This window comes from Pongo abelii, chromosome X (genome assembly GCF_028885655.2).
Source record: "Pongo abelii isolate AG06213 chromosome X, NHGRI_mPonAbe1-v2.0_pri, whole genome shotgun sequence".
NCBI lineage: Eukaryota > Metazoa > Chordata > Mammalia > Primates > Hominidae > Pongo > Pongo abelii.
The window spans coordinates 113,785,835-113,810,146 of record NC_072008.2 but is presented as its reverse complement, the minus strand read 5'-3'; the positions used below and the strand labels follow the sequence as shown (position 1 = coordinate 113,810,146).

General features: G+C 43.0%; 2 protein-coding genes across 2 annotated transcripts in view; one reads left to right on the top strand and one right to left on the bottom strand.

The window, feature by feature from the left end:
• LOC103889090 (ribonuclease inhibitor-like) overlaps positions 1 to 24,312 on the bottom strand; it is a 29,236-nt gene that overhangs the window by 2,902 nt on the left and 2,022 nt on the right. The window contains exons 2-8 of the mRNA XM_063721036.1: positions 20,568 to 20,657; positions 13,028 to 13,198; positions 12,743 to 12,913; positions 5,533 to 5,712; positions 4,735 to 4,905; positions 4,465 to 4,631; positions 3,703 to 3,873 (exon numbers count right to left, since the gene is read on the bottom strand). Of these exons, the coding sequence (XP_063577106.1) occupies positions 4,475 to 4,631; positions 4,735 to 4,905; positions 5,533 to 5,712; positions 12,743 to 12,913; positions 13,028 to 13,083 (735 nt within the window). The 5' untranslated portion in view covers positions 13,084 to 13,198; positions 20,568 to 20,657 and the 3' untranslated portion in view covers positions 3,703 to 3,873; positions 4,465 to 4,474. The remainder of the gene's footprint in view (positions 1 to 3,702; positions 3,874 to 4,464; positions 4,632 to 4,734; positions 4,906 to 5,532; positions 5,713 to 12,742; positions 12,914 to 13,027; positions 13,199 to 20,567; positions 20,658 to 24,312) is intronic.
• TEX13B (testis expressed 13B) lies at positions 15,531 to 16,952 on the top strand. Its single transcript, XM_024240956.3, is given in 3 exon segments — positions 15,531 to 16,077; positions 16,187 to 16,406; positions 16,409 to 16,952. Coding segments are annotated over 3 exon segments (936 nt in total). The 5' UTR covers positions 15,531 to 15,618; the 3' UTR covers positions 16,666 to 16,952.

Below are 24,312 nucleotides of genomic sequence, written 5' to 3'. Positions count from 1 at the left end.
TTTCCTAGTAGATCTCATGCACTTTCATAGATTCAGCTATCACCTCTTCCTGGATGATCACTTCCCAGGGCACACTCCTGCATCCAACCACCTACCTACTAGAAAACTTCCTGAGCATCTGCCCCCCACCCCACCAGGCCTTTCAAACTCAGTGTGTGTAACCACGATTAAAACCCACTGACTACAAAAGAATTACAAGCTCTTTCAAGTGTGTAGCAAAGTATCACTTTTAGTTTTTAATGGATAGAAGCTAATCTTTATCTAGCAAAGTGAAATGAGTGACCCTGTTAGTTATGTAATTGTAGGGTAAGTAGACATTTAATGCCATAGAAGTGTAACAAGACCTTTAGAATTTTTTGAGTGACTCAGCAAAAGCTGCCTTTCTTCCTGATAAGTAGAACTCGCTGCTGGGGAAAAAGTGGATCAATTTGCTTAGGAAGCCCAAAGGTCTTTTGGGAGTTAAGAGACCAGTTACCCATAATCTCTTCTTTCCCAATTTAGAATTAGGAATATGTATCAAGATGAGGAACAGCGTTTCATCCAAAGTCCAGTGCCTGGGAAGGCACCAAGACCCCAAAATAAAATTACCTTGAAGAAAGAAGAAGACTTAAGTGGTATCCCTGTCTCAAATCAAGGGCCTACATCTTTATGGGCAAGGCCAGGCTTCACCACATATGTACCTGTGGCTGATGAAAGGAGCTTCTCTAGACCCTGTCACCCTGACATATATGGTACTTCATCGAACAACAGCTGCACATTTGGGTGAAGACTAAGATATCTGTAACTCTGCAGCCCAAGTGTAATGCCACTGCAGGCAGGGCTGGCAGGGATACTGGACCAGCCAGGGCATCTCTGTCCAGTCTCCAAGCTTCTGTTGGACTGTGTAGGGTCAGTTCTCAAGATCAACCCGATGTGGCAGTGAGAAATAGCAGCAACAGTAGAATGCTTCTCTATCTAGCTTTGAAAGCAAAACTGGCCCCATCTTTGGGACCAGTTTAGAAAGTTGGGGTGAGGAGATGCCTCAAAATGTACTACTACTAGAGCATGTGAGAGAAACAGAGATGACTGAACTTGTACTGAGAATTCTGCTAACAGGTCTTACTCATCACACATGGTACACAAGGTCCTGACTAACTCCCCAGTCTCATTTCTTGACATACTCTGCTTTGTACTTTATGCTCCAGCAATACCAAACTTCCTAGAGATACCCCAACCTTATCCCCATCAAGTATCATAAACCATGCTATTTATTGTCTGGGTATCTTTGCTCATGCTATCTCCTAAGTCTGGACTACCCTTCTCCACTTTTACCCCCATTGCCACTAGCTACAGTCCTAAGACTCAACTCAGGTGGCTCTTCCTCCAAGAAGCTTTCTCTGACCCTCCTGGGCTAGGTTAATTGTATCCTGCCATGGCTCTCTTAATAGCTCATAAGTATATCATTGCACTAATCAGTTTATGTGCCTGTCTCTACTACTAGGCCCACTGGCCCCTGAAGAGCACAGGTCGTGTCTCCTATCTTATTTATTCTTGTCTCCCCAGCACCTGGCACATTTGTCAGGTACATAAGAGGTATTCAGCAAGTGGAATGATTATGGAATGAATAAACATGAGCTTTTTTCCCTTTGAGGCAACCTCCTCTTCTTTTCACTTGACCTTCTGAATGTCAAAAAAATCTGGTTTTTTTTCTTTTTTCTTTTTTTTTTTGAGACAGAGTCTCACTTTTTGCCCAGGCTGGAGTACAGTGGCATGATCTCAGTTCAATGCAATCTCTGCTTCCCAGGTTCAAGCGATTCTCCTGCCCCAGCCTCCCGAGTAGCTGGGATTACAGGCATAGGCCACTACGCCCTGCCAATGTTTTTGTATTTTTAGTAGAGACGGGGTCTCACTATGTTTGCCAGGCTGGTCTCAAACTCCCGGCCTCAGGTGATCGCCTGCCTTGGCCTCCCAAGGTGCTGGGATTACAGACATGAGCTACTATGCCCGGCCAAGACACCTGTTTTGTTTTGTTTTGTTTGTTTAACATATCATTAACTGTCTCCTTGCCTTGAGCCCAAATCACTAACTGATCTCCTATATGTACTTACTATATGCAAAGCACTGTGCCAGGAAGTTTACAGGGGAAAATACAGCAAGGAATAGGATTCAGACCCTGCACTCAAGCAGGTCTTAGAAAATAACCTTCCTCCAACCTTTCCAATATTCAGATACAACTCCCCCTTCTAGGAGGCTCTCCTGGATTTATTCCTGTCCAGCTCACCACACTAAATGATCCATATATTCTACTCACTTTACTTGGGTAAGCATATACTTGTATTGACTTCAGTTTTGTCTGATATACATTCTAACATTTAAAATGTATTTGAAGTCAGCAAATTATGTCTACTTTGTATGTGTGTGTCCTTTATTTTGCACTCAGAGCTATTATTGCACACTGCTATCAACTGGATTGACAATTTATAAGGGTTTGAAAGTTGGACTGAAAACACAATGGAAGTATATTGGTTAAAAGACAAAACATGAGCAAAATAGGAAATGGCATAACAACTTACAATAAAAAAATAATGGCATGCCATCACTGACAAAATGATTTCTCCTTTCTGCTACTTAGGACCTTTATTATAGCATCAACACTGTGGAATGCTACCACACTAAATTACTCTACATTTAAGGAAACATTAAGGTTGATTGTTGAGCTTATTTCAACCTATTGATAATAAAGATTTCATCCACTTCTTTCTGAGAAAGACACCAAAGAAATTCCTAACCTCTGAGGCTTATCATGTTGTAAATAATTCCCTTTTCTTGGGCAGTAATCACCACACTCTTGGACCTTCAAAACTAACAGACTTCACCTGGCTAGTAGAGAACCAGCTTCTGTTTTAGCCAGACTCGTAATCAGGCTTTTATGCTGTTCTCATTTATCCATCAAACTGGTTTTGGAATGTAGAATTTTTGCACTCGGTCTTTACTTTCCATTATGTATTCCAGTTCTGAATGTCAGAAATGAATGGCCATTTGGTCACTGGTTAGCTGCCAACAGAGCACTGTTGTATTTTAATTAAGAATTACTTTGTGTATCATGCCAGCCTGCTGAGTTGACAGACAGACACTGACCAGAGAGGGCCAAGACCTCCACCCTCTGTAACTGTACCATTATAGCTTCATCCCTTGAGTGTTGGAAGACTCTCAAAATGTATACATCAAGCCCTCTAGCAGTTAGACGTGGAAATGGAAAGAGGGTAACATTTGTAGAGTACCTCCTATGTGCGAAGGGGTTGTACTAGGCACATTCATAACTGCAGTCTCAATGCAACGCCCATGTTAACCCCAGGTAGTCAGGTACTAGCATTATCACCATTTTATAGACAAGGATACTGACATTAAGCATGGTCATATAGCTAGTAGATGCTAGACCTAGGATTTAAGCCAAACCTAGCAAACCCTAAATCCTATGATCTTTTTCTTATACCACGTTACTTCCTTTAACAGGTTGATAACAGAGAAGACTGTCCTTTGCCTCTCCCTGCTCATGTCCAGGGAGGATAGGCCTATTGGTAATTCCACTTACTTTACTAGTAAGGTAACGCAGGCTTGGCCTGCCCTCAGTTTTCTTCTCTTTCCTCACTACAATGGGCTATGACCAAACCCAATATGCCTGTCTTGACCCCTTCCCTTCCACTTCCCTCGCCAGTGACTTACTAGAATGTCTGAAGTTTACATATTGGATGAATCAGCTCATCACATAGCACCTGCACTCCAAAATCCTTCAGGTCATTTCCACTTAAGTCTAGCAATGTTAGGTTCTCATTTCTGTTGAGGACAGAGGCGAGGGCTCCACAGCATGCATCTGTAAGATGACATTCTGCTAACCTGTGAGTGATCGAAGATTCAGGAAGGTAATCACTTTTATCCCAAGTTCCCAGTGGCCCTCTCTTTCATATACAGCCTAGAATAAAGGCCCAGTAGACAGAGTCTCTATGCACATATCACAAAGTCTGTAGTTTACAACAGGGGCGTTTCAGCCCTTCACACAGCACCTGCATGCCCTCGTCCCCTAAGGCATTGTCACTGAGGTCAAGGTCTCTCAGGTGTTCATTGGTGTACAGTGCATTGCACAAATCCTGACAACACACTTCAGTCAGGTGACAGGTCCACAACCTGCCAGGAAGTAAGGTAGAGAAGGCTGGCATGATTAAATCTGCTCTGGGTCACTTTAAGAATTGTGTTTGCCCATTAGAAAAAAAAAAACAAGAAATCAGAGTGTCATGCAAAAAAAATCCCTTGGGCCAAGGCCAGGGAGAGACTGTAGAGAAAGAATGATTTATTCCCTGTAAATTATTCGGTTCTTCATTTACTGTTTCCTTGGAGATTTACTCACCAGGCCAAAAAATACTCATTTAATTTTGGGAGTTGCTGAAACATCAGGAAATTTTGCCCGTGGCTATAGTCCATGATACTTACGCCAGATCTTTTAAATGACAGGCTGTTTTAATTCTTCACACAGCAATTTCAGTCCCATATCTTCAATTTTGTTATTAATCAGAAGCAGCCTTGTCAGGCTCTGGGTGGAGCTCAGGACTTGGGCAAGGGGTTCACAACAAGCTGCAGAGAGGGAATATTCAGAAAGCCTAGAGGGATGAGGATGACAAGGCGGCTGTTATCTATGGCAGCAGGGTGTCCCACTGACTCTCAAATCCCAAGGCAGAAGGACAAGGACAAGCAGACACTTACACAAGATTCTCAATTACACCCTTTGTGTGCTGCAGACCTTCGCAGAGATGCTGTACTCCTGTGTCCCCCAGGACATTGGCAAACACAAACAGCTCTTTTAAAGTCTGACTCTCTTGCAAGAAAGAATAGAGCTCAACACAGGTAGCATCTGTGAGGTGACATGTGCTCAAGCTATCAAGAGAAAAAGAAAAGAAAAATCAGCCTCTGCCATCATTTTGGCTTCCTAGAAATGTTCTGCCCATCTGCCCACTTAGCTAAGTCCTTGCCATCCTTTAAGTTCTAGCCCCTCCCCTACTTTCCTCTCAGAACCTCCTCCTGAGGTGTCTAGCTCGCAGTGACCTTCTCCTCTCCCCTGGGCTCATCTAGCATTTCAAATAATTCCGTGGAATTTGACACACATCTGTGTCCTAAGGACAGCCTTGTCATTTGCAGAATTTTGATAACTCCACTCACATCTAGCCCAATGTTGGGTACATAGTAACTACTCTTTATATAGTTAATATTTAACTGTCATTCCTGTAAGCATAAACAGCTGTGGTATACTAGAAAGAACATGACATTTGGAGATAGATTTTGGAGCCACATCCTGACTTATTAGTAGTGTGACTGTGGAACAGTCATTTTTCTCCCTGAACCCCAGTTTCCTCACCTGTACAATGAGGATTTTAAAAATCCACCTTATATGATTGTAAGGACAGATTAAAGTGAGATAACTTCTAGCAAGCACCAGGCACATAGTAGGTACACAACAAGTTCAATAGTCATTAGATGACACCAGATAAGTTCTAAGAAACTTACTCTAGTTTCTCCACTTTGCAGTTGGAATGTCTGAGACCCACACAAAGATAGTTCACCCCTATGTCCCCCAAGGGATTTTCACTCAGGTTCAACTCAGTGAGGTGTGGGTTGCAAATAAGAACACAAGAAAGATACTTGCAAACAGCTTCTGGGCCTTCTGGGTGAAGGCTAGCACATAACCTGAAGGGAAGGATGTACAGAGACACAATTGATGACTTTTTAGTGTACTATTCACTCCCTATCAACAATATTGCATGAACACAGAAAATCAAGACCCACAGATACAAGACACCCAGTCTTGAGCATGTCACAGCCCCCTATCCCCATGGCAAGGACATGGGCAATAATTTCATTAACAATGTGTCCCACAGTGGAAACTCAATAAATGTTGACTGTTTAAGAAAAGGTTGGGAGGAAATATTAAGATGATCTAATCTCATTTTAAATCCTTGTATGAATTTAACACTCTATCTCATATCTTCTTTCAAATCCCAGGAGATGAATCCAATAATCATAAATTTTATAGGCAAAAGGTCTTTCTTGTGGTTCACGTCTATAATCCCAGAACTTCGGGAGGCCGAGGTGGGTGGGCTGCTTGAGCCCATGAGTTTGAAACCATCCTGGGCAACATGGCAGAAGCCCATCTCAAAACAAAAACAAAAACAAAAACAAAAAAAAACTAGGCATTGTGGCACATGTCTGTAGTCCCGGCTACTCACGAAGCTGAGGTGGGAAGATAGATTGAGCTCAGGAGGCAGAGGTTGCAGTGAGCTGAGATCATGCCACTGCACTCCAGTGAGACCCCATCACACACACAATAATAAGGTCCTTCTTTTCCTCTTATCTAAATGTCATTATTAATTTGCCATCCTTAGGGAGGCCCAGCCCATAATATTCTTTCTTTGTCACAAAGAGTGGTTCTTACTGACGTCCCTGTCTCTTAATCTTTGTTTCTCCATATTAAGTAGTCCAATTCCTTGAATCTTTTTCCATCAACTTTTTCTCCTATCACTTTCAAGAATTTCTAGATATACACTACAGGCTTTAAATCTTTCGATTTTTTCTTTTCTTTTCTTTTTTTCTTCTTTTTTTTTTCTCGGGGAGGAGATGGAGACTCGCTCTGTTGCCCAGGTTGGAATGCAGTGGAACGATCTCAGCTCGCTGCAACCTCTGCCTCCTGGGTTCAAGCGATTCTCCTGCCTCAGCCTCCTGAGTAGCTGGGACTTCAGGTGCACGCCACCACGCCCAGCTAATTTTTGTATTTTTAGTAGAGACAGGGTATAACCATGTTGGCCAGGATGGTCTTGATTTCCGGACCTCATGATCACTCCGCCTCAGCCTCCCAAAGTGCTTGGATTACAGGTGTGAGCCACCGCACCTGGCCATATCTTTCAATTTTTTTCTAAAGACTATAAACTCAATCTTAAAGAGAGCTCAAGAAATATGGGACTATGTGAAAAGACCAAATCTACGTCTGATTGGTGTACCTGAAAGTGACGGGGAGAATGGAACCAAGTTGAAAAACACTCTGCAGGATATTATCCAGGAAAACTTCCCCAATCTAGCAAGGAAGGCCAATATTCAAATTCGGGAAACACAGAGAACGCCACAAAGATACTCCTCGAGAAGAGCAACTCCAAGACACATAATTGTCAGATTCACCAAAGTTGAAATGAAGGAAAAAATGTTAAGGGCAGCCAGAGAGAAAGGTCTGGTTACCCACAAAGGGAAGCCCATCAGACTAACAGCAGATCTCTCAGCAGAAACTCTACAAGCCAGAAGAGAGTGGGGACCAATATTCAACATTCTTAAAGAAAAGAATTTTCAACCCAGAATTTCATATCCAGCCAAACTAAGCTTCATAATTGAAGGAGAAATAAAATCCTTTACAGACAAGCAAATGCTGAGAGATTTTGTCGCCACCAGGCTTGCCTTATGAGAGCTCCTGAAGGAAGCACTAAACATGGAAAGGAATAACCGGTACTAGCCACTGCAAAAACATGCCAAATTGTAAAGACCATCGAGGCTAGGAAGAAACCACATCAACTATCGAGCAAAATAACCAGCTAACATCATAACGGCAGGATCAAATTCACACATAACAATATCAACCTTAAATGTAAAAGGGCTAAATGCTCCAATTAAAAGACACAGACTGGCAAATTGGATAAAGAGTTAAGACCCATCAGGGTACTGTATTCAGGAAACCCATCTCACATGGAGAGACACACATAGGCTCAAAATAAAGGGATGGAGGAAGATCTACCAAGCAAATGGAAAACAAAAAAAGGCAGGGGTTGCAATCCTAGTCTCTGATAAAACAGACTTTAAACCAACAAAGATCAAAAGAGACAAAGAACGCCATTACATAATGGTAAAAGAATCAATTTAACAAGAAGAGCTAACTATTCTAAATATATATGCACCCAACGCAGGAACACCCAGATTCATAAAGCAAGTCCTTAGAGACCTACAAAGAGTCTTAGACTCCCACACAATAATAATGGGAGACTTTAACACCCCACTGTCAACATTAGACAGATCAACAAGACAGAAAGTCAACAAGGATATCCAAGAATTGAACTCAGCTCTGCACCAAGCAGACCTAATAGACATATACAGAACTCTCCACCCCAAATCAACAGAATATACATTCTTCTCAGCACCACACCACACCTATTCCAAAATTGACCACATAGTTGGAAGTAAAGCACTCCTCAGCAAATGTAAAAGAACAGATATTATAACAAACTGTTTCTCAGACCACAGTGCAATCAAACTAGAACTCAGGATTAAGGAACTCACTCAAAACCATTCAACTACATGGAGACTGAACAACCTGCTCCTGAATGACTACGGGGTACATAACGAAATGAAGGCAGAAATAAAGATGTTCTTTGAAACCAATGAGAACAAAGACACAACATACCAGAATCTCTGGGACACATTCAAAGCAGTGTGTAGAGGGAAATTTATAGCACTAAATGCCCACAAGAGAAAGCAGGAAATATCTAAAATTGACACCCTAACATCACTATTAAAAGAACTAGAGACGCAGGAGCAAACACATGCAAAAGCTAGCAGAAGGCAAGAAATAACTAAGATCAGAGCAGAACTGAAGGAAATAGAGACACAAAAAACCCTTCAAAAAATCAATGAATCCAGGAGCTGGTTTTTTGAAAAGATCAACAAAATTGATACACCACTAGCAAGACTAATAAAGAATAAAAGAGAGAAGAATCAAATAGATGCAATAAAAAATGATAAAGGGGATATCACCACCGATCCCACAGAAATACAGACTACCATCAGAGAATACTATAAACACCTCTATGCAAATAAACTAGAAAATCTAGAAGAAATGGATAAATTCCTCAACACATACACTCTCCCAAGACTAAACCAGGAAGAACTTGAATCTCTGAATAGACCAATAACAGGCTCTGAAATTTAGGCAATAATTAATAGCTTATCAACCAAAAAAAGTCCAGGACCAGATAGATTCACAGCTGAATTCTACCAGAGGTACAAGGAGGAGCTGGTACCATTCCTTCTGAAACTGTTCCAATCAACAGAAAAAGAGGGAATCCTCTCTAACTCATTTTATGAGGCCAGCATCATCCTGATCCCAAAGCCTGGCAGAGACACAACAAAAAAAAAGAGAATTTTAGACCAATATCCCTGATGAACATCGATGCAAAAATCCTCAATAAAATACTGGCAAACTGAATCCAGCAGCACATCAAAAAGCTTATCTACCATGATCAAGTGGGCTTCATCCCTGGGATGCAAGGCTGGTTCAACATACACAAATCAATAAACGTAATCCAGCATATAAACAGAACCAAAGACAAAAACCACATGATTGTCTCAATAGATGCAGAAAAGGCCTTTGACAAAATTCAACAACCCCTCATGCTAAAAACTCTCAATAAATTAGGTATTGATGGGACGTATCCCAAAGTAATAAGAGCTATCTATGACAGACCCACAGCCAATATCATACTGAATGGGCAAAAATGGGAAGCATTCCCTTTCAAAACTGGCACAAGACAGGGATGCCCTCTCTCACCACTCCTATTCAACATAGTGTTGGAAGTTCTGGCCAGGACAATAAGGGAGGATAAGGAAATAAAGGGTATTCAATTAGGAAAAGAGGAAGTCAAATTGTCCCTGTTTGCAGATGACATGATTGTATATCTAGAAAACCACATCGTCTCCGCCCAAAATCTCCTTAAGCTGATAGGCAACTTCAGCAAAGTCTCAGGATACAAAATCAATCTGCAAAAATCACAAGCATTCTTATACACCAATAACAGACAAACAGAGAGCCAAATCATGAGTGAACTCCCATTCACAATTGCTTCAAAGAGAATAAAATACCTAGGAATCCAACTTACAAGGGATGTGAAGGACCTCTTCAAGGAGAACTACAAACCACTGCTCAACGAAATAAAAGAGGATACAAACAAATGGAAGAACATTCCATGCTCATGGGTAGGAAGAATAAAAATTGTGAAAATGGCCATACCGCCCAAGGTAATTTATAGATTCAATGCCATCCCCATCAAGCTACCAATGACTTTCTTCACAGAATTGGAAAAAACTACTTTAAAGTTCATATGGAACCAGAAAAGAGCCCGCATTGCCAAGTCAATCCTAAGCAAAAAGAACAAAGCTGGAGGCATCATGCTACCTGACTTCAAACTACACTACAAGGCTGCAGTAACCAAAACAGCATGGTACTGGTACCAAAACAGAGATATAGACCAATGGAACAGAACAGAGGCCTCAGAAATAATGCTGCATATCTACAACCATCTGATCTTTGACAAACCTGACAAAAACAAGCAATGGGGAAAGGAGTCCCTATTTAATAAATGGTGCTGGGAAAACTGGCTAGCCATATGTAGAAAGCTGAAACTGGATCCCTTCCTTACACCTTACACAAAAATTAATTCAAGATAGTTTAAAGACTTAAATGTTAGACCTAAACCCATAAAAACCCCAGAAGAAAACCTAGGCAATACCATTCAGGACATGGGCATGGGGAAGGACTTCATGTCTAAAACACCAAAAGCAATGGCAACAAAAGCCAAAATTGACAAATGGGATCTAATTAAACTAAAGAGCTTCTGCACAGCAAAAGAAACTACCATCAGAGTGAACAGGCAACCTACAGAATGGGAGAAAATTTTTGCAACCTACTCATCTGAGAAAGGGCTAATATCCAGAACATACAATGAACTCAAACAAATTTATAAGAAAAAAACAAACAACCCCATCAACAAGTGGGTGAAGGACATGAACAGTCATTTCTCAAAAGAAGACATTTATGCAGCCAAAAGACACATGAAAAAATGCTCATCATCACTGGCCATCAGAGAAATGCAAATCAAAACCACAATGAGATACCATCTCACACCAGTTAGAATGGTGATCATTAAAAAGTCAGGAAAAAACAGATGCTGGAGAGGATATGGAGAGATAAGAATGCTTTTACACTGTTGGTGGGACTGTAAACTAGTTCAACCATTGTGGAAGTCAGTGTGGCGATTCCTCAGGGATCTAGACCTAGAATTATCATTTGACCCAGCCATCCCATTACTGGGTATATACCCAAAGGATTATAAAACATGCTGCTATAAAGATACATGCACACGTATGTTTATTGCCGCACTATTCACAATAGCAAAGACTTGGAACCAACCCAAATGTCCAACAATGATAGACTGGATTAAGAAAATGTGACACATATACACCATGGAATACTATGCAGCCATAAAAAAGGATGAGTTCATGTCCTTTGTAGGGACATGGATGAAGCTGGAAACCATCATTCTCAGCAAACTGTCACAAGGACAAAAAACCAAACACCGCATGTTCTCACTAATAGGTGGGAATTGAACAATGAGAACACATGGACACAGGAAGGGGAACATCACACACTGGGGCCTGTTGTGGGGTGGGGGGCTGGGGGAGGGATAGCATTAGGAGATATACCTAATGCTAAATGACGAATTAATGGGTGCAGCACACCAACATGGCACATGTATACATATGTAACTAACCTGCATGCTGTGCACATGTACCCTAAAACTTAAAGTATAATTAAAAAAAGAGAGAGAATAAATCCTTGTGCATTAAAAAAAAAGAGAGAGAGCTCATATGGAGATGCATTTATATCTCCCCAATTTAGAAATTTTAAATAGAGGTACTTTGCATAAAATGAGTTTTCAATGTGGATTTCATAACACTTGAATGCTAAAGAGCTTTTGCTTTAAAAAAAATCTCACATACATATTGTGATGATTAATTTTATATGTCAACTTGGCTAGGCCATGGTACCCAGATATTTTGTCAAGTATTATTCTAGATGTTCCTGTGAAAGTACTTTTTAGGTGAGATTTACGTTCTAATCAGTACATTTTGAGTAAAGTAGATTATCCTCCATAGTATGGTTTGGCTTCATCCAGTCAGTTGAAAGCCTTAATAGAAAAAGACTGACTTCCTCAGAAAAGGGAGTTCTACCACCAGACAACCTTCAGGCTCAAACCACAACACTGACTCTTTCCCAATTCTCTAGCCTGCCGGCCTACCATTCAGATTTTGGACTTGCCAGCCTCCATAACTGCATAAGCCAATTTTTAAAAATAAATCTGTTTCTGGCTCTGGCTCTCTCTCTCTCTCTCTCTACACACACACACACACACACACACACACACACACACGCGCAATTAGTTCTGTTTCTCTGGAGAACCTTGACTAACATGTATAATACTTTTTTTAATTAATGTGATTATGGTGGACTTGATGTCAGACACATCTGAGTTTTGAATTGGGCCTCTGCCATTTTTTTTTACCCTAACTACATTGGACCTCTTCCATTTCCTCATCTGCGAAAATACGAGTAATAATCTGGATCTCTCACAGCTGTTGTGCAGATTAAAAGAATTTGTGCATACTCAGCACAACGCTTAGTACTCAATAATTGCTAAGCATGTGTTATTATTATTGTTATTGATAATGTTTCCACTTAAAATGAAAATTGTCTTCCTAAACTTGTTACACAGAAGTAACTTTGGGGACTGCCACATTTATTCCTCCTCTTCATGACTCCTTGAAATGTGTTTTGATCCTAAGACATCCGTCTTGAGTTGCATATTTTTCAAATATTCCTGCAGAATGAAAACTAACAGTTACAACTTACTTGAGCTTCTGTAATTTGCAATTTGGATCTTTTAAGCCTTCATAGAGCAATTTCAAAGCTGAAGCTTCCAGTTTTGTCTCACTAAATTCCAGTTCAGTGAGCCACTGATTGGTGCTAAGAACAGCTGCTAGAGCCCCACAAGAAGCAGAAGAGATAAGGCACCAGTACAACCTTTAGAGAACAGAAGAATGACCTCATTACCACATTCATGCTCTCCCCCAACAGAAATAGAAATTGACCCCCAAAATAAGAATATCAAATAACAAATTATCCTGCTACAATTACCTCAATGTCTGTAATACACAGTTGGGCTGTTTTAATCCTTCGCACAGAAGATTCATTCCTGAATCTTCGAGGGTATTTTTTACAAATTCTAAATCTGTCAGATGCTGGTTAGTTTCAAATACTGAGGAGAGGTCTCTACCACAAGAAGCTGTGAGGCGACAGAAAATCAGTCTGTGTGGAGAAAAAATACATTTCAGAATCAAACAAAAAAAAATAGAGATATCTTTAGAGGTACTTGTTAGCACCTTGCTGATGTAATAAATTATTTCAATTCATTCAATAATTAATATATTGGGTGCTTACCGCTGTGCTAGATGCTGAAAACACAAAGATAATTAAGACACAGACTAAACCCTCAAGGAATCCCCAGGTGATGCAGAAAAATGACGAGAAAATCACAGATTACAATACAGTGTGAAAAGTACTGCCAGACATATGCACAAGTTGTTATGGGGACACAAAAAGGTTGCACAATTCAGCCTAGCTTGAGGTGGGGTCTGGAGAATCAGGAAATACAAGAGGAAGAAATGTTTGAGCACTATCATGAAAAGGGAATAGAAACTGTATAGGAGTTAGGTGAATGAAGAGAATGCGAGTGGAGAGAGCAGGAGGGGATGAGGAGAAATCCGTGCATGCACAGAGGAGCCTGTGCAAGGGCCACAGAGGAGAGAAGATGCTTCGTTTGAAAAACTAAAAATTACTTGCTATGGCCCATCTAAAAGACTATATAACTATTAAGAGGGATTATCACCCAGGTTGAAGGAAGGGTAGGATTATAGAAGTACTTTCCAAGCACTTAAAAATTATTTACAATGATCAGCTGTTACTGGGAGAAACATTTTTTTTTCAATTTTGAAAAACAAAACACGGTTATTATAAACAATTTTACAATAGAGAAAAATGTCAGGAATATTTTTTAAAGTACTGTATTCCTATTACCCAAAGATAACCACTGTTAAAGTGTTAGTATATAACTTTCCAGATTTGTGATGCATGCATACATATAGTTAGTTATATGCTCTTTATAACAAGCGAAATTAGAGAAAAATGTATTTTAAAGTTAAAAACTTTTTTCTAACCTCCAGTCCAACCCCACTTCCCAGAGATAATTAACGTTGAGTCTGCTATATATCCTCCCTCATTTTGTTCTCCAAGATTATAGAAACATACAAACATATGCAAACACACACATACATACAAATACGGGATCATAGAAAACATTACTCTTACAACTTTACATGCCCTTTTGTCATTGGCCATCATCATAGATCCATAGGTAGAAACAGATTCAGTTACAGTACAATGTCATGCAATGGGTAGCAACGTTGGACTCAACCTGAGATTTGTCTGGTTTATCTTGTGGGTCTCAGAAAGTCATTCAAGGTTTGTTTTTGTGTTTGTTTGTTTGAGACGGAGTCTCACTCTGTCGCCCAGGCTACAGTGCAGTGGTGCGATCTCAGCTCACTGCAACCTCCGCCTCGTGGGTTCAAGCGATTCTCCTGCCTCAGCCTCCCGAGTAGCAGGGACTACATGCGCGTGCCACCACATCCAGCTAATTTTTTGTAATTTTAGTAAAGACGGGGTTTCACCGTGTTAGCCAGGATGGTCTCGATCTTCTGACCTCGTGATCCGCCCATCTCGGTCTCCCAAAGTGCTGGGATTACAGGCATGAGCCACTGCGCCTGGCCGAAGGTTTTAAGAGACATATTCATATCCCTCTGATGGAAGATCTCTGATATTTCAGGTTTTGGTAAAAAGGTGTATTTGTGCTACTCCCAACTCTCTTTCTCCCACAGTTGCTTCAAGATTCAAGGCGTTTTAGTCAGGGAGGAGTGGGAGAAGGGGTGATGGGAGGAGTGTGGGGAAAGAGGAGCTAACGGAGGAAGGGCAAGCCAGGATTTGTTAGGGTGTCTGTGATGTTTAGTCCTGAGCAAATAGGGGATAAGCTCCGTCCCTGGCTCCACCTTCTTCCTCCAAGGGCAACTGAGGGGTTGGGGCTGTTTCCTGCTCTAGAATATTCCAGTTGGGGGGCGAAACTCCCCTGGCATGGGACAAACCATTATGGTGGGGAGGGATGAGTCTTCAACTTGTTTACAAATACTTTTTTTGGTTCTAAGTCCTTCCGGACCACTCCTGTTTCTTTCAGCCTTCAAGGTCTCCCAACCATGTGGCAGGTTCCCTTATGTCCCAGTGGAGTGGCAGAGGCCTTCCTCACTCACTCCCTTTCACCCCTGTGGTCTCTGGAAATTGGAACAGTCCCAGAGTAAAAGCCTCGAACGTTGGCCCTGAGGCTTCTTTTCCCGCGGAGCCCTAGGAGGGAAAGAGGCCCCCCTCTCTTCAGGCGTGTTAAGCAGCAGGGTTGGCCTGTACTTCCCCTGGCCCCTGGCTGAAGAGGTGAGGCCTGGTGTTAGGTGTCCTAGGGTAGGACAAGCCGGTTAGAGGGTCATTAGGAGGGTCTTGTCAGAGGGGGGAGGGCGGGGGCAAGAAGGTGGGAGAAGACGGATGAGGGGAGGGGCTAAGGGGTAGGAAAGGAACCTATTGGCTGCTCCATCCACGCAGGGCTAGTGAAACCGTTAAGCCCCTAGGCGATCATGGCCTTGAGACCTGAGGACCCCAGTAGTGGGTTCCGGCATGGAAACGTGGTGGCCTTCATCAATGAGAAAATGGCCAGGCACACGAAAGGCCCCGAGTTCTACCGCGAGAATATATCCTTATCCTGGGAGGAGGTGGAAGACAAGCTCAGGGTCATCCTGGAGGACAGCGAGGTGCCCAGCGAGGTCAAAGAGGCCTGCACCTGGGGCAGCCTGGCCTTGGGCGTGCGCTTTGCCCACAGGCAGGGGCAGTTACAAAACCGCAGGGTGCAGTGGCTGCAAGGCTTTGCCAAACTGCACAGATCAGCTGCGCTGGTCTTGGCCTCAAATCTGACGGAACTCAAGGAACAGCAGGAGATGGAATGCAATGAGGCGACCTTCCAGTTGCGGCTAACCGAGACCAGCCTTGCGGAGGTGCAGAGAGAGCGGGACATGCTGAGATGGAAGCTCTTCCATGCCGTAAGATCCCCCGAATGGTCCCTGTCCAATGCCCCTGCCCTGCCCCAACCTGCCCGGACCCCCTGCCCTGTCCCCAGGATGTGTTTCAGCTCTGCCTACTTATCTCCAGGAGCTGGCACCTCCCCAGAGACAGGGCCAGGCTACAGTGTTTCCAGGCCTGGCCACTGCTGGAGGGGATTGGACAGAAGGAGCAGGTGAGCAGGAAAAGGAGGCGGTGGCTGCTGCTGGTGCTGCTGGAGGAGAAGGAGAGGAGAGGTATGCAGAGGCAGGGCCTGCCCCTGCAGAGGCCTTGCAGGGGCTGGGAGGAGGCTTCAGGCAGCCTCTCGGAGCTGTGTAGCAGGCAAATTACACCTTTGCGGGGCAGAGGGAGGAAGATCTCAGGTCAGTACAAACAGCCATGTCTGTCTTCTCTGGGCTTGGGTCCACAGTCTCACTGGAGCCTCTTCCTGTCCAGCTCCCTACCTCATTCACATACTCATACCCATGCCCTTTGTCCGCCTTCTCAGCCATACCCAATATACCCCCTTCACTAGCAAAGGTCACAGCACGGGTTCCAACTCAGATGCCTTTCAACTGGGGGGCCTCTGATGCTAGCCTGTGGTCAGATGTAGAGGCCCAGGGAATAAACCCTCAAGAGCCCCCAAGAGACAGGAGAGACTCCGAACCCCATCAGCAGAGAAGACCTCCAGTATATCGCAGGCCAGGGGACTGGGACTGCCCGTGGTGTAAAGCTGTGAATTTTTCACGGAGGGAAAATTGCTTCCTCTGTGGGAGGCGAATCTGGCTGCAAAAGCCTCAGTAAATTCAGAAATGTAAAATAGAACAGAAATATATCTCAATGGGAAATCAATCTTCAGGGGGAGAGGGAAGAGGTGGGAGGGGGATTGGATGGAGTGGAGGAAAGGGGATGAGTGGGAAGATTGGACAGTGGGGCGGTGGGGAGGCGGGGTTGTGGGTGGGAGGATGTAGATGACAGGCAGGGAGAGACATGTTTTAATGACTCCCTTTGTATTTCAGAGTATTAGTAGTCAACACTCCAGAACTACTGCAGTTTTTATTTGTGTGTGTGTCTCTAGCTCCCTATCTTAAGTATCTGTTGGACCTGGGCAGTATGTAATACCTACACTCTCTCCCTTCATGTAGGCCTTAGATAATTGGAGCAGGAGTATATATTTGACCAATCCTGAGCCAAATGAATTTTTACGTTAGAAAATCTGAACAGACAGGCAGATTCCACAGTCAGAATAGTGTTGGGCAATGAAGCAGTGGGTCACTTGGAGTTGGGGCCAGGGTCAGAGCCATGGACACCAAGGCCATAGCTGAGGCCTGGCCCTGGCTGTGGGGGAACAGAACTGGATGCTTTACAGAGTCAAGTGTCTTTTAGAGGACATCAGTATGAGGTTTCAGGGAGCAGACAGGCATAGAGGGGTTCATCCTGTGACTCCAGAGAGATGGAGAGGGTAGTGATGGCCCAATCACTTTTCACTTCCTGTAGTTGTGCTACAGGAAAATCTACTTTACACAGATCCCCTTTACTTTAAAATAATTTGAGTGAGTTTCTGTTCTGAGCAACCAGATTATTTCCCAGTCAGAAGTTTGTACCAGAAGAGCAATTTTGAACAAAAAACCATTAAAGAAAATGGTGGGACTGGCTGGGGAGTTGCATCAGGGTGTGGTGAGCAGTGGAGATTCCTGAATCCCAAGAGTTTCCATGAATGAACTGGATAGAAGTTCATTCATGCTGAGTGAGTTATATCACAAGAAACAATCAAAACAGGCCCGGGATGAACCCCAGGTTCATCCTGACCAAATCAACACAGCAGAGATTTGCCACCCCTAAGGGAATCCCTTAGGCCTACCTACAGAAGACACCAGCACCTTGCAGGTGCAGACTGCTATGAGTGTATGGCCCCATGACAGGAGAATCCTTTCCAGTCCCCAGTGAGTAGAACCAGGGACAGTCAGATCTGAAAAGAGAACTGCCACTGCCAAGGAGTTGAGTCAGCAACTGATAGTGCTCAGAGGGTTTGCTGGTCTAGACTATGAGCCAAAGCATGGTGCCATCTTGAGAGATTCTCTCCCCCCAACCCACCACCATCATACATGTGGGAGGGAAATCTGGCTACAAAGCTCTCAGTGAATTCAGAAATGTAGAACAGAACAGAAACATATCCCAGTGGGAAATCAACTTCCAGAGGGAAGGGGTGAGGTGGAGGAGGATAGGAGTGGGTAGGGTAAGGGGGTAGGTGACAGGTTAGTCTGCTTCTCTCCCTCTGATGATTGTAAGTTTTGTTGATGGGAGCTACATGTATGTTTTAGCCCACAGGTGGAAGGATGAGAAGGGGCTATACCTGGACCAGACTGAGGCACAACTGAAGGAGCCCTGGACATTGCCCAGGATCTGTGGACCTAGAGACTAAGAAGCTGTCATGGCCCTGGGACATCTCTGCTGCAGCTAAACTTGATTTTTAGGTTTTCTCCTGTTGGGGATGAACAATAATCAGGATTGAGGGCCAGGTTCCTGGCCTGCAATTTCAGAAATGTCTTTGGGTTTCTTTATATATCTCTAGGGCAGGGTTTCTTAGTCTCAGTACTCTCGACATTTGGAGCTGGATAATTCTTTGTTGCAGGGGGCTGTCCAGTACATTGTAGGATGTTTAGCAGAATTCCTAGCCTCTACCCACTAGTTGCCAGAGCATCCACCCCCTCAGAGTCCCAGTTGTGACAACCAAAAATGCCTCCAGATACTCCCACATGTCCACTAGAGGGCAAAATTGTCCCTGGTTGGAAAATGAGGTACTTAGGAGCAGTCAGAATGGGAAGAATTAGGAGAAAAAGGTCAATGAAGCTGAGGGGCCCTCTCAGATAGGAGCTGAAAAGTATCCACTGGGTCTGGCATTTACTTTGGATCTTCCAGCAGATCTAGGGGAGTGGCAGGGGCAGAAGCCAAACTGCAGAAGTGAGGAGTGAGTGAGGATGATGTGGAGTCAGTGAGGGAGGCTCTTCCTCAAGGATTCTTGGTTGTGAAGGGAAGGATTGAAGTGAGATACTCAGTTGAGAGAGGATTTTTTTTCTTTAATTTTCTTTTTTTTCCTGAGATGGAGTCTCACTCTGCTGCCCAGGCTGGAGTGCAGTGGTGCAATCTTGGCTCACTCCAACCTCTGCCTTCCGGGTTCAAGTGATTCTCCTGCCTCAGCCTCCTCAGTAGCTGGGACTACAGGCATGTGCCACCACGCCCGGCTAATTTTTGTAATTTTAGTAGAGACCATGTTAGCCAGGCTGGTCTCAAACTCCTGACCTCAGGCAATCCACCTACCTCAGCCTCCCAAGTGCTGAGATTACAGGCATGAGCCACCGTGCCCAGCCGATTCTTTTGAATATGGGAGAAATTTGAGCCATGGAGAAGGAGATAGCTGAAGAAAGCTTGAAAATGCAAAACACTTGTGAAAGAATGTGGTAGATTTTGCATACTGTATTGGAGGCATGGCCCCTGTATTGTTAAATGAAAAAAAAATCATATGACAAGGTTGCTTTTGTTTTTGCAAAACAAAACCCCCCAAAGTTCTGTGAGTATGTATATGAATGTTACAAATTTATGTATTTATGTTTGTCTTACATTACAGTTTTATGTTTGTGTAAGCATAGAAAATGGTCTGGAAATATATTTAGCAAACAAGGTACCTGGGGTGGGGGTGGGCTCAGGGTCAGGGGATAGGAGGCAGCAGGGTATGGGGATATAGGGTCGGATGGGGTATGGGGCAGTTGGGTGGAGGGCTTTTCTTTCTTTATATACCTCTGTGTTATGAAAGTAAAATAATTATTCACAAAAATTCAAAAATAATGAAGTGAATTTACTGGCTTGGGTGGCTTGCAAGGGCTGCCTTTTCCTCTGGGACAGGAGGAAAGAAGAGCAGACATTGATCTATAAGGCAAAAGGGTATGAAAACAAGGGGGTACCTGCCTGTGTGTTTGTGTTGTGGACAAAGTGCTTGGAAGTAAGTGAAGATGGAAGGGCAGGGCAGGGGTGGGATCCTCTTTGGGTACTTTGGGGAATAACTACGGGGTGAAGGTGGGGAATGGAAGGAGAGAAAAGGAACGTCAGGCTGCATGGAATAGGATAAGACCCAACTGAAAGAAAACTAAGGGGGAGAGCAGTGGCAGTCTGGGAGGAAAAGAAAGTTGGGGTGGCAGATCCAAGTGGGGCAGCACACCCAAATTTATCTCTCAGGTGTTACAACCGTCCACTTACTCATTACAGCAAAACAGTACATACAAAAGGAGAAAAGGCAGGACGGGCAGGCAGAGATCTGGGCCTGACTCCTTCCTGCCCCTTCTAGGCCTGTAGCATATCTCTTCATTTGTTGCTCCACTGTGGAGAAGCTGAAAACTGGCTATATTTTATTTTCAGGTCAATCAGCTGGGAGTGCAATTTCTAGCAACCTAATCTTTACCTGCAAATACCTAAGAGTTTAAAGCAAAGTTCGACTTACTTCAGGTCTTTGATTTTACAGTATGGAGTACGCAGTGCTTGGCAGAGCAGGTGTAGCTGAGACACTGGCAAACTGCGCAGCTGAAAGGACCTAAAAGAGATGAGGAAATAAAAAGTAATTTAAAATAAAACTTAAGTAAAAGGCTTATTTGGCTTTTGTTACCTTGCTAGTAGCACTAATTTACCCCTTCGCAAAACCTTGAGAGGTATTATCCCATTTTGCAGATAAGGAAATTAGGGCACAAAAAGTAATCTGCTCAAGGTCACATAGGTAGGTACAGAACTGAGGTCATTACTCAGGTCTGACTCCAAAACCATGTTACTGTGTGCCAGGCACTGAGGTAAGCACTTCATTTTCACAAATTATCTTATCTGGCCCTTAATCCAATAACAAGTATTATAATCACCATTTTCCACATGCTCTGAGTCATCAAGTGACTTGCCCAAGCTAACTTGACAATATAACTGGTTCTTGGTTGTCGGTACTAATAGAAGAATTCATAACAATAATTAAAAACCAGGAAAGCTCAATAGTAAACTCTTACACAGCCAATACGCTTGGGAAAGAAGAATGTTGGGTTAAATTTTTGAGAAGAGTTTAAGCCCTCTGATAAAGGCAGTAAGGGTTATGGGGGAGGACTCCATCTAAGGTTGACTTTCTGGAAACCCAGAATGAACCAGAAGACCCTTTGTTTCCATCAGTGTTTCAACTTTAAATGTATTGGCCCATTATTTTACTTTATAATATACAACTGGAATAAAGCTGTATATTATATACACATACAGAATTGGTCAAGACCTTGTAGGCAAGGTCTTTCATAATTCTGAGTCCATTAAACCTCTCTTATCCCTTCCCCCTCTAGTTCCAAACACAAATTCTTGTTAATGCCTCCCTCCCTCTCGTTTCCCTCAAACACCATATCCCATGCTCATTTCCACCTTTATGCTATTGCCAACACAAGAAATACAACTATAAGGGACACAACTTGAGTTATTTCATTCCTCAAGTGGAGCTTTCTGCTGACCCCTCTCCTCCCAGTCCCCTGCCCCTCAACTGGCCTGAAAACTAAGGGAGAGGCATTATCAATCTTAACCCAAATATTGAGAACAGACTTACAGCATTTTCTAGATAACACAGGTATAAGTCTTCTTTGCTTCTTTAGTCAGTAAGCCAGTAGGACTGTATTTTATGGTATACAGAGTCCATATTATAAAAGTAACTTACCTAAGCCTCTTTAAACTTCAGCTCATGACCTTCTGTGAAGTTGCAAGCTCTGGTGGAAATAACCAGGATTTACAGCAAGATAATACAGGAGTGTACCTCTGCCCCTTACTAACCTGAAGTTCCTTGAGGCCTCAGTGATGAAGTATATTTAGAGGAGAGTGACAACCAATCGAATGTTACGTTTATACCTTTTTCCAGAATGGTCATTACACCAAAATAGCAGAGTCTTCAACTTGATGACCTTACATGCTCATAACACTTTAGAATTACAAAGCACATCCACAGAGTGACAATACTAATACACACACACACACACACACACAGTGACTAGTACAGTGCCCATTGTCTGGGAAGGACAAAAACTGGAGGAAAGACTTGTATATACGCACTGATTGAGTGTTAAGGCCGGTGGCACGAATGTTGAGGCTCACTCTTCCTCCTCAAATCCAAGTAGGTGACGACACTTCAGAGACACTGACAGGTGACTGTGACTGCTTTTTACACAGAAGGACATAACCAGAATGTCCATTTTTGTATAGGTAGGTTGAAGCAGTATAATTGACTGTAAATCATCAATTATCCTTTTTGCATATTCTTCTTCCTGAATCTCATACAAACAGTGAAACAGGTCCACTGGCTCAATCTGTAACCTAGAAGACTTATCCTTTATTTCTCTCTCAGTCCACTTCAGTAGCTCCTCTTGAAGTCCTGGGGAAACTTTTCTTCCAAAAGTAGTTTCCACAGCCTTTCCTTTTCCTTTATGTAAGAGGCCAAATAAGAATTGTATCATTAGTGATGAAAAACCTTTTCCATATTGTTGGAACATTTCTTGCCACATTTTCTCTGCTTCATAAAAAAACGTCCAGCTACTGTCATTCTTCAGGGCATGGAAGACAGCAGTCAAGAACTCTTGGAAACTGAAGTGAAGGAAAGTGTAGACTGACAGCTCCTTCAGCCTTTTTCAAAAAGCGACTGAGAAAAGTGCAGTTGGTATCACACACTCCTATCCCATGTCTTCTGAGGTCACTGACTGCAAACAAAATCTGATGGTTTTGCAGACCCTCTGCAGCCAAACGGCAAATACCCCACAGGCAACTTTGTCCCTCCCATACTGAGATACCTGTAAGGGTTTTGAGGCACTTGGAAAAGTAGAATAAATACACATCAGTCATGGTCTGAAGTGACCTCAAGAGAGTCCTGACACCATCTCCCTGTGACTGCAGGACATTGCATATCATCCAGGAGACAATGGGAAGTGAAGACATAATGTCAATGTCTTCATTCTCTCAAAGATCATAAAAGACTTTCATTGTTGTATTAGCACCTGAAAACTGGCTCAATAAATATGCTCTTTTTTCAGTATCTGTAAACCATAATATCTCTGCCTGGATAGGTTGTTTTAACAGAGAGTGGAGCTTCTTCATGGCTGTAGGCCAGGCAGTTATCAGGAGGGAGGATTCGGGGAACAGTTTTTTCCTCACAAAACTGCACAAGAGACTCTCTACTGGCCTCCTCTCCTGAGGGTGAACACTAAGATCCTCTTCTTGGTCACCAACAGGGTCCTGCAGCTCAGGAAATCTGTCGAGAATGAACAGAATCTTCTCTGGATATACGAGAATAGTGTCCAAGATTGGTCCATTTATATCTTGAAAAGTGTTAGTGATAAGGTCAGCAGCACTAAGGTTAGCAATATGGCTGATTTCAATGCAGTTGACATAGATGAGATAGTCAAACCTGCCTGGAGTAACCGTTCCTGCTGCCCAGTCAAACATGAACTTGTGCACCACAGCTGTTTTCCCAGTCCCAGCACATCCCTGAAGCACCACAGTTCAGGGTGAGCTGGAGCCCTCTTCATTAGGATCAAATACATGTTCCGTGTCAATAAAATGATCTTGTTGAGGAATTCCACATGGTGTCTCTTCTGATATACCATGGTCTTTTACAAGAAGCAGTCGTGACTCTATATGCTTGCCATGCTGATAACATTTATCAACTCCTATCTTTAGGTATTTTTGTTTCAGATTTTTTCTGAATACTTCCTGGTAATCTAACATGGTGACAGCAAGAGTTAGTAATTACAGAATCCTAGACAACAACTCTAACTAGTACCTCCATCGCCACCATCTCCACTTAGATGTCTCAAAGGATCCTCAACTTTACATGTCTAAACCCGAGTTCTTGATTTTTATACTCTTCTGTCCCCACCAAAAAACCCTCCCCAGGCATCTCATCTCAGTTAAGTGGTGCTATCCAGTTGCTCAGAAAAATGTTATGAGTATTTTTCCTTCAATTCTCTACATCCAATCAATTAGCAAGGCCTAACAATATAAGCCTCAAATCCATGTATTTACCAATATATCCTCAAATATCACCCAAGTCCAGGGCACTGTCACCTCTTTCCTAGACTGGCCAAATAGCATCCTACTAATCTATTCTTGTCCATCTACTGGTTCCTTCCTATGAAGCAGCCAAAACAGTCTTCTACAGATACCAATTAGATCATGTCACTTCCCTGCCCAAA